The 11,101-nt window shown below is 44.5% G+C and overlaps 1 protein-coding gene across 1 annotated transcript in view; it reads left to right on the top strand.

Annotated features, from left to right (window-relative positions):
• The window catches only part of WDTC1 (WD and tetratricopeptide repeats 1), a 41,233-nt gene that overhangs the window by 11,888 nt on the left and 18,244 nt on the right, over positions 1–11,101 (top strand). The window contains exons 3-5 of the mRNA XM_015411653.1: positions 3,747–3,830; positions 7,103–7,149; positions 8,425–8,536. Coding sequence (XP_015267139.1) covers positions 3,747–3,830; positions 7,103–7,149; positions 8,425–8,536 — 243 coding nt within the window. The remainder of the gene's footprint in view (positions 1–3,746; positions 3,831–7,102; positions 7,150–8,424; positions 8,537–11,101) is intronic.

Genomic DNA, 11,101 nt, shown 5'->3' with positions numbered 1-11,101 from the left:
GAAATTTGCCCATTTATACTCACTGTTTCTTATTAATTAGCCAGTTTTTGATCCACAAAAGGACTTGTCCTTTTATCCCATGACTATTGAGCTTACTTAGGAGCCTTTGATGAGGAACTTTATCAAAAGCTTTCTGGAAGTCAAGGTAAACAACATCTATAGAATCCCCCTTGTCCACATGTTTGTTCACTCCCTCAAAAAACACTAACAGGTTAGCGAGACAAGATCTTCCCTTACAGAACCCATGCTGAGTCTGCCTCAATAGTTTTTGTTCATCAATGTGCCTACTAATTCTTTCCTTAATAACAGTTTCCACCAACTTACCCGGTATCGACGTCAGACTGACTGGCCTGTAATTTCCCAGATCTCCTCTGGAACCCTTTTTAAAGATGGGAGTGACATTAGCTACCTTCCAGTCCTCAGGAATGGAGGCAGATTTTAATGAAAGATTATATATTTTTGTCAGGAGATCCACAAATTCATATCTGAGTTTTTTCAGAACTCTCAGATGCATCCGGGCCTGGTGATTTATCAGTTTTTAAGTTGTCTATCAGTTGTAGGACCTCCTCTCTTGTCACGTAATCTGACTCAGGTCTTTCAACACCCCTCCCGAAATCAGCAGTCCTGGAGTGGGCAAGCACTTTTCATCTTCCACAGTGAAGACAGAGGCAAAAAATGCATTCAGCTTCTCAGCCATTTCCCTATCATCCTTCACTACTCCTTTTACCCCTTGGTCATCCAAGGGCCCCACTACCTCCCTGGCTGGTATCCTGCCTCTAATGTATTTGAAGAAAGTTTTATTGTTGGTCTTTATGTTTTTTGCTATATGCTCTTCATATTCCCATTTTGCCTGCCAGATCACAGACTTTCCCAGAATTTATAACCTACTGTGTATTTGAAGCAATTCATAGAATCCAGATATCAAAGCAACATAAAAATAGTAAAACTAACTATGATAAAACATAGTGGTCAAAACACAACTTACCCACTTGTGTTTGTTTTTTTTAAAGAACAGGTTGACTACTGTTCTAGTCTAGAGAAAAGGGTCCTCTAAAGTCAGAGAACCAAATTTCATTGAAGAGAGCCATTTTACAGAGTTTTCTGGGCTCTGCCAATCAAGTTGTCTTCTGTACCCCATTTGGCAGAGCATACTAAAAGAAGGGGTGATAATTTAGAAAACCGTAAGCCTTGAACTAACCAGGCATACCTCTTTTGAAAAGTACACCTTAGTTAAGCAGCACTGTGTAGATCTAGGCTGGGAGCTGTGTCTATGTAGGGAGCAGTGCTTCTTCAGATATATGGGTCCCAGGTCGTAAGAGGCTTTGAAAGATCTCAACTCAGGGGTGTCAAACATAAGGCCCGAGGGCTGGAACCAGCCCATCCAGGGCTCTTATGCGGCCCTCAAGCAACTATTGCAAGGGAGGGAACAGAAGGCTGCTCAGGGAGGAGTGGGTGGAGCCACTCTGATTGTGGCTTCAGTACGGCGGAACAACCTCATCTGCAGGAGTCAAGCAATGTGGGAGCATCTCCCCAGTGCTGCACCGCTGGCTCTCCAGTACGCCCATACGGATTTTCCTTTGCTTCCTCCTCCCAGCCCATGGGGCCTTGTGGTGAAGATACAACAACTTGGAGCTTACCAGCTGCTGTCCTTTATACAGTTTCTGTCTCCAGTACCTAGCATTATTTTTTATGGAACACATGGCCCAGCCAGACAAAGTGACATTTATGTCAGATCCAGCCATCTTAACAAATTAATTTGTTAACTTAAGTTAACTGCCTTAACTTATGTTCAGGATCAAATAGGCAGCCAGTGTAGCTGCTGTAAAACTGGGGTCAGATCTGTGCCCCCTTCCCATCAAAAGGCAGTATTATCCCAGCAACCTCCAAAGGCAGCCCCACATAATGCATGTTACAGTAATTCAATCTGGAGGTTATGAAACCATGAATCAGTGTGAACCTCAGTGATTTGTTTGTGCAGGTGTGTGTGGGGGGGGTGTTCCTCATCTCACACATATTCATTGAAGCAAAGCTCTATTGGTTATAATATGAGACCAATAACTATGCTTAAAAATGACACCGTGAAATTTCTCCTAATGTGTATTTGTGTATGTATGTTTGTCATTGTTTGTCTTGTATATCTCTCATATATAATTGTGTTTTCGGGTGGCACTTCTCCAGAACATTCCACACACTCCCAAATCAGTTGGCTCCCTGATGGGTCAATCACAAGGTGTCTCTATCCATTGGTGGCTGCATTGCATTAGTCCCGCCCATGGAACCGGCGGCCAGCGTCTCGGCCTCAGTATGCTGGGAGGTGACAGACGGGCCGAACGCTCCTGAGGGCAGAGGGTCCTGAGGCCGAGCCCAATCATGGCAGCGCCGCAGCGGTCGGCAGCAGCCACAACCGGCTGCAGGTAGCCGGGTGAGCGGACGGGCGCCAGCACCATGGAGGACAAGGCAGCCAACGAGGACAGCGAGGCTAACATCCAAGAGCTGCACGGCCCCGAGTGGTGATTCACCAACCTCTGCTGCATGGAGGACGGTAGAGGCGGCCAGGCGGGGGGTTGCTCTAGCGGGCAGAGGGGCATCAGGCTGAGGCTGATCATGGTGGCACCGCAGTGGTCGTCGTCGGCCACGGCCGCCTGCAGGTGGGTGGGCAGGCAGTACCAGGGAGAAGAAGGCAGCCAAGAAGGGGGAGGGGAAGGCCGATCTCCAGGAGCTGCACGGCCTCACTGAACTCCCCTGCGTAAGCCGCTGGGGCAGTAGAGCTGGCTGGGCAGGGAGACGGTGGCGGGCCTTCCATCGGCCCTTGACCTCAGGGACTGGGGACAGGGGGGAAAACTGGAGTGGGGGGGGGGGGGACCCGTGTACATGCCAACATATCACATATTGCTAGAGCTCGTTGTATTGATTTTACAATGAGCTTTGCTATTAGTCTGAAATAAAAAAATTTCTTGCAAAATAAACCAGTTATGTACCTGGCAACTCTGGTTTCACAGAAATGTCTACCTTTCTGCTGTTGCTTAAGAGAGGAAGCCTTTTGAATCTGAATGTGTTGCAAAAAGAAGCCAGAACAGGTTTTTTTGTGCTCTGTTTGCTTTGAGGAGTCTGAGACCAGTGTTTTGCAACTGTAGGCTCATTGTTACGTTTCTTTTATTCTTTTAAGTTTAGTGTTTTGCACTGGTTACAAATAGTAAAACAAATTTCTATCTGGAAATGAATTTGTTGAAGGAGGGGAAGGATGCATAGCATGATGGTTGGTATGGCTAGTGTGGAAGTATTTTTCTTCTAATCCAGGCTTTAAAAAAAAAAAAAAGGGGCCAGAACTCTCAAGAGGGAAATGAAGTTTTCAAGCTGTATACTGAAAACTCAGGAACTTTTAAAAAGAATTTTGTCTTAAGAGATTCCAGAACTCCGTTCCAGCACGTTCCCCCAGAAAAAAGCCCTGTTTCTAATGCACGTTGACCTTTTTCACATTCTAAATACTATCTGTGTTAGAAATGGCAACTTCCATGCTAGGAAAAAGCAATATGAGTTTCTTGCAATTGTTTTTAAATATACTATTCTTCAGTTATGTAGGTTAAATTATTAATTTGCTTGTGTCCAAGATCGCTTAATAACTGAATGCAGTACATACTGATGCTTTAGTTTAGACAGCAAACTTGAACTGCGTTTAGGATTCCTGGTGTTCAGATTGATTCTAAACGTCCCTGTGTGCTAAGTATGATGTCTGTTTGCTGTTTTAGGAGAAAGGTGCCCTCAGCTTTGAACGACACTATCATGTAACTGACCCATTCATTCAGCGCCTAGGCTTGGAGGCAGAACTGCAAGTAAGTGGGCACTGTGACAGTTTAAATTACCTTTCTGTCCCTTGATAAGAACATGCTTTCCCTCTGGGAAGATTAGGTGACTTGGTGCAATAGATCTTACTATTCTGTTACCAAAATTAAACAGGGTCCCTAAGAACCCTTACTGTTCAATAAACTAAAGCAGTGACCCCCCCTTTGTTGGGAAACTAGCCATTAAAATAGACCTCACAAGTAATGACTTCCACCTATTTGTAATTCTGGGAGGTAGTGTAACATCATAGTTGATTAGAAACATTTACATGGAACCGAGGAGTGTTCAGAGTGTGGGATCTGTGCACCAGTCCTGCAGGGTGGGTCAGTTATCCCTTATACCACAAAGGGGAGGCTGAGGCTGCAAAACAGTAGTTGACTGAGTTGGTAACAGAGGTGAGATTTTAGCACGGTGGGGGAGGCACCTTCTTTCCAGCTCTGTCTCTTCGAGCTCTGTCTTATGTATGACTAGCATTAAAGCCCATTCTGAAAGCAATACAACGAGATCTAGAAAGAGGCTCTGGGGCAGTGCTCTGGCTTTGGGCAAACAGTGTCAATTTGCTGTGGTGACCTCAGCAGGGTATAATGACAGAGTCCACTGTTTTCTCCAGAGGAACTGATCTCTGCTACCTGAAGAGCAGTTGTAATTGTGAGTGATCTGTAGCCCTCACCTGGAGATTGGCAGCAATTGTTACCCAGGACAAAGTGGCTGGTTTGGAGGGTGTAGTCTATGGCATTCTACCTGTCTGAGGTCCCACCCCTCTGCAAACCCCACCCTCTCCAGGCTCCACCCCTCAAATCCCCAGGAATTTGTCAGCATGTAGTTGGCAACCCCATTTCCTTCCCAGCTAACCATCAACCTACCATTATCTGCCCCTTTGACTTCAGCTGACTTCTGCCCTCCCTTCTGCAGAACAGTTGTAATTCTGAGTGCTCTCCAGCCCTCACCTGGAGATTGGCAACAATGGTTCCCTATCTCAATTCAGATATCTTCTCAAACACGAGTTCCACATTTGCTTCAGACAAGCTCCAGTTCCCTTGCCCACAGCCCCACATGTGACACTTTGGAACTCCAGATGTGCTGTGTGTTCAAAATGCATTAGAATGGGGGGGCGGAAGGACTCAGCAGGTATAATGTCATAGGGTCTACCCTCCAAAGCATCCATTTTCTCCAGGGGAACTGAACTCTGTCATCTGGAGATCAATTGTAACAGTGGGAGCTTACACTCACAAAAGTTAATGTGCTATTGTGGAATCGTACACACTCTGAATTGGGAGTCAAGTTCCACTGAACCCCTCAAGACTTAATTCTGAGTAATCATACATAAGATAATAATTGAATAGCAACGTTCTATTTCGCAACGTTCTAAATTTGGCCCCTTTAGTATTAGGCCGGAAGAACTGCCACTCAGAAGACACTGGCTGGGTTGACTGGCTGCTTTGTGCAGTCCCGCCCAGCGTTCCAAGGTCATTTGCATGTGGGAGCTGATTGGACTTCACTCCATTCCACACCTCAAACTCACACACACACACCCCCGGCAAGGCAGTTGGAATTTTCAGTTGCGTAACATACCTCATAGGGGAGAGGAGAATGATGTCAGCTGCCCTTTCCCTAGGCAGAGGCTGTGGGGTGTGTGTGTGTGTAAAACTTAAAACAGACAGGCAGATTAAGGTTGGCTGATGGTTGCCAGGAAAGGACATAGGGTTGCCAACTCCAGGTTGGAAACTTAATGGGGGTTGCTGAGTTTTTTCCTTCCTCCTGCTTCCCGTCATTCGACCTTTAGCTGATTTTTCTCCTGCTGGGGCTGCAAGACTGAAAGTATCCCTCACCAATATGAGAAATATTTTGGGGGATCTTATGCTGGGGAAGCATGCAAGATTCCTCCTCTACTTCCAATGTGCTTTAAATTTGCCCCCATCCCACCTGTTTTATAGGGTTGGTACCCCATTCTGAACCATGTTTCTGCTGCTGTCATGTCTAGCTTGGTCCTGAGTTGCCCTGGAGTTTGTCATTTCTCTCTTTGACATTCTTGGCTGCCTCTGGCTGTGGTTGCATATTGAGCTATTGTTTGCACTATGGCAGTCATTTTGCAGCTGGATTTTCTGGGTGCAGACAACACAACCTTGTTGGTGCAGACGCCATGATGATGTAATAGCCAGTGGTGTGCGGACACAGCCATTGTTGACATAGGCAGAGATTGCTCTTCTGTCCTCCAGAGATGCACCAACTGCATGGAGAATGCAATATACAGCAACTTTGCTGAAGCGGAGCAGGTCTAAATTGGATGAGTGCCTGGATGGGAGACTCGCTGAAATCCTGTGTAAGCAGTTCCATGAGTTAGATCCTGTGGGAAATGTCCACTAATGCAAGCTGCAGGGATTTTTGCCAATCTCCACTCCTGCTACAGTTCTCTGACCCTTCCCAGTATTGTTTGTGGTGGTCTTTTTGCTCCAATGAGTGGCATTTTGGGCTGTAGTGGGAGAGAGGAGGTGTAGAAGTCCTATTCCTCTGAGGGAATTCCTTCCTTTAGTGGAAGTTTACTGCAGGATCCAAGCCCATGATGGGATACAAATGTAACAACTAGAATCCTAATGGGAACAGACCACTTTATATTTTAAGCTATCATATTATAACTCGTATGTGAGACTACTCCATCATTCTGTTCAGATGTCATGATAAAAGGGTTTTTATTCAAACCACAGTTAGTTGCAATATCTGAATGTCAAAGTTCCAACAACCTGGGGTTTAGTGGTTCGCATTCCCCCAGGATGTCAGACTTAGGGTTTTTTGCTGCTTTGTTGTTGTTATGTTGTTATGACAACTGAATTTACAAACCCACTTCAGTGTTACTGCCCACAGAGAAGCTAGTATTGGAGGATGGAAGGAAGCAGATAAGCTAGAGGATTTATATACATCCCCAACTTTGTTACTTACCAGTCTTTGAGTATGAAAAAAACATGATTTATTCTGAAATCTCAGTGCAGTAACTGAAAATAGTAAAGTTAGATTTAGGTGGGTAGCTGTGTTGATATGAAGTGATAGAAAAAAAATTTGAGTCCAGTGACACTTTTAAGACCAACAAAGTTTAATTCTGGGTATCAGCTTTCATGTACATGCACACTTCTTCACGAGAGAGTGTATGAAAACGTCTGGGTTCCAAGGGGAACTGGGCATGTCCAGAGAGAAGGATTTCTCTTTATCCTTCTCCAGAACAGTCTGTTCACAGTAAAGATCTATAACTTTTTCAATCTTGTTTGTGCAGGGTCACACTGGCTGTGTCAACTGCCTTGAATGGAATGAAAAGGGAAAGTGAGTATGTCTTAAGATCTAAGGATGAACAAATGCATAGCATAGTTACTCAGGTCAGAATGAAAAGAATCCTGTAAATCCGGGTGAGCAACTGATTTTAAGACTGGCTGCTTTTGTCCGCTGCTTTTCTTCTCTTCTAGAAGTAATCTTGCAGAGGTGTGGGCTCCTGCCCCATTTATAGTGGTGGCTGGGGTGGGGGAGGCCATCCGCCAATCAGGGCTTCCTTGGTAGTCCTAGTGGCCAGTCTGTTCCTGTTTACCATTGTGGGGAGCAGAATGCTTTACTCAGTAGACCATTGGTGTGTTCCTGCATGGCAGTTCTTGGATTCATTTTGTGCATTATGATGTGATGACATTCAGTGAGGATAAAGTGCTGAAATGTGGGGGGAGTTAAGGCGAGCTACAGGAGTTAATGTCTCAGCAATGCTATCTGGAGACTTTGCTGATTGTTGCTGAAACAGTAACTGGGCTGCATTTGCCATGAGATCTGTAGTGCTATTTCTCCAGTGTTGTAGTGGTTAGGATGTTAGACCAGGATCCTAGAGATCCAGGTTCAGATCCCCATTTTGCCATGAAACTGCTTTGGTGACCTCAGGCCCATCATTCTCGCTCGTAGCCTCACTTAACTGACAGGGTTGTTATGAGAATAAAATTTAAGAGGGGAAGACTGTGTAACCTCTCTGAGTGAGGAAGGTTGGGGTACTATATACTATTTTTTTATTTAAATGTTTTTAAAATAGTCCTTTCATGCTAGCTTACAGGGTTCTCATGGTAGTTTGCCAACCTCTTAAACTACAGTGCACTAAAATCAGAGGCACCAAAAACACTTCTAGGTAGACTAGGTTATTCCTACTAGGGACTGATGCCCTTGTGTAATGGGAAATGAGACCCACTGTGGTGTAGTGGTTAGAATCAGACTAGGATCCGGAAGGCCCAGGTTTGAATTCCCCGTCTTCCATGGAAGCTCACTGGATGACCTTTAGCTTAACCTACCTCACAGGGTGGTGTTTGTGAGGATAAAATGAAAGAGAGTGTGATTAGCTGGTTTGAGTCCCGCCACGGGGAGAGAAGGCGGTAAAATATACTTTACCTGAGAGTGGTATAGACAGTTCAGCAAGGAAAACTCATCTGCTCTGGGGTTCAGTTCCTATAAAAGGCATGGAGGGGGGTCTGAGAGCTTCTTGCCAATGGCGGGGGGAACTGGAAATAAAAGTACCTTTTACAGGGCTTGCAACAGCTCCCAGCTTGTAAAGTTTTGTCTCCTTTGGCTTCTCAGCTTGCTGGCCTCTGGCTCAGATGATCAGCACACCATTGTGTGGGATCCCTTGCACCAGAAGAAGCTCCTTTCCATGCATACAGGGCATACGGCAAACATCTTCTCTGTCAAGGTGAGCTGGGTCCTGCGTGAGTTGGGGGGCAGGTTGTCTCCTTAAACAGCATCTAAGATAGCAAGTTTTTGTCAGTCATTTAAAAGAAAAAAAACACTTCTGAATCCACTGAAAAGGTGCTCCCAGTTCAGACAGCAGTTTGTTTTTGAAGAAAAAGCTGTAATATGAATACTTATTGAAAATGTATACCTTGCTTATATACTAATTTTTATTCAAGCATTTATATACTGCTTTATCTGCTCAAAGTGGCTTACAAATGTAAGCAAGCAGACAGCAGAAGAAGAAAAGGCACCTTCTAAGTGCAGGAAGGGTCTGTCTCTCTGCAAGCAGCCCTTGCCCTTCAGCTCCTGCCTGTAGACCAACTCAGGCTTAAAAGGTTTACCTGCAAAAAAGGGGCAAGGCTTGCGCCTCAGCTACAAGATCTTATAAACTGCTGGGCTTCCAAGTCCCTCGTCTTGCAGAACAAAAATTACAACATAATACATAGGAGAACATCAACAATGGGCTTTGCATGAGCAAACTTTCCTAAGAGTTAGATGTAATAGACAAGGACACCTTACTGAGCCTATTCAGACTTTTAGAGGGGTCAGGCAAGGATGCCTATTAGCTCCGATTCTATTTATTTTCTATATAAATAATCTATCCAGCTGACTCAATACCCCTGAACTCCATCCCCCTAAACTTGCCAATAGGCCTGTATTAGTGCATCTATACACTGATGACACAGTGTTATTTTCAAGAACTCCAGTAGGTCTTAGGAGAGTTCTTAGGAAGCTCTCCTCAGATTGTGAAAGCAAATTTCTTACTATCAATTACCAGAAAACCAAAATAGTAGCTTTTGGGAATAGACCCAAGACCAGGTCATGGTTGATGAATGGCCATCAGATTGAGCAGGTTAATTTTAAAAAATATCTTGGGGTAGTTCTATTGGATTCAGGCCCTAGGATCAACCACAGCAAATTTGTTGCCAATCAAGGAGAAAGATCAGCAAATATTATAGTAAAATTTCATCGATCACAAGGGGGGTATTATGTCTCAGCAGCTCTTAAACTATTTAGGGCTAAAACATTGGCCCAATTACTCTATGGGACATTTGTAGAGCCACCCGGCTCGTATTTAGCTCCCCAAGAAAGAGTGCAACCTAAGTTTCTAAGAACAATTCTACAAGTCCCCAGGTGTGTGCCTAATGCTAGGTTGAGACTGGAGACAGACAGCATTAGAGTTGAAGCACGAGTATGAATATTATTTGTGCGTGTGTGCGTGTGTGGCTAAAGGGACACTTTAATCCCCAAGGTTCATTCTGTCAGATTCCTGCAGCAATCAGTTCCCAACAGCTTTCATTCAGAGAAGTAAAGTTTATTGAGACAATTGTATGCAGTTACCTTAACCCTCTCATGTTAGAACTGATTAAAAGCATGCAAAGCAAACAGTTATACATAATTCAAAGAAACCCCCTGATGGATGAGGGCCAATTAGGGGCCCGGTAAAAGCCCATCAAATTAACAGGTATTAAGTCCCAAGAGAAAGACTATACCAGGCACTGAAGGTCAAGCATAGATAAGAGGAACAGAGAAGACACAGCAGAAATGAAACTTACCATTCCAAAGTCATCCCACTCCCATGGTAGCCAGGACTAGACAGAGGCCTCGTTCCCACTTATAAATAGACAATTTTTGATCTAACTGGCTAACTGTTCAGAGCTGTATTGTCAGGATTGGCTTCTCTCCTCATGCACTCCTGTGGTTATGATCAGGCAAAGGGATTAGTTAAACAGAGGACTGAGGACATAGAATGCCAAACTGATATTACTAGCCTACAAAAATGTGTATGTGTGGTCAAACTTTAGAAATATTGTGAAGCCGGAAGCTTATCGTCTTTAGAAATAAATGGATTCGGAAGGGCGTTTACCCTGGCAAGGTGTTTGGCTCTCCCTTCTGCAGTATTGGAAGGTAGATTTAACAAAACTCCCTATCTGGAAAGGCCCTGCTCCTGTCCCCTAAGAGAGTTTGAAACCGTGGAGCACATGTTTTTTAGCTGCCCATATTATAAGGAAGCACGTGATGAGATTATTACCCCGTCGTTAGGCAAATTCTCTGGTCTCACGGAAAAAGTTAGACTTGATTGTCTCCTATCTGATAAGAATGCCAAGATTATTCATCAAGTAGTTTGATTCTGTCTGGTGATATTTAGGTCTCGAAAACTGTACTGTAACTAGCGTTTAATTTTAAATTGTTTTATTTGGTCTGTCGTATGCCTGTATTTTTGAGTGTAAATGTGTTGTTATGATCGGTCAAGTGACCGTAAGAATCTCTCCCTATATATAATTGAGTACTGAACATTCTATTTCGCAACATTCTAAATTTGGCCTCCTTAGTGTTAGGCCGGAAGAAATGCCACTCAGAGGACACTGGCTGGGTTGACTGGCTGCTTTGTGCAGTCCCGCCCAGCGTTCCAAGGTCATTTGCATATGGAAGCTGATTGGACGTCACTCCATTCCACACCTCAAACTCACCCCCCCCCCCGCAAGGCAGTTGGAATTTTCGGTTGCATAGGGGAGCGGAGAAT

This window comes from Gekko japonicus, unplaced genomic scaffold (genome assembly GCF_001447785.1).
Source record: "Gekko japonicus isolate JY-2015 unplaced genomic scaffold, Gekko_japonicus_V1.1 scaffold62, whole genome shotgun sequence".
In the NCBI taxonomy this organism is placed as follows: Eukaryota; Metazoa; Chordata; class Lepidosauria; order Squamata; family Gekkonidae; genus Gekko; species Gekko japonicus.
The sequence above is the reverse complement of the archived record's forward strand: the minus strand, read 5'-3'. Positions and strand labels throughout refer to the sequence as shown.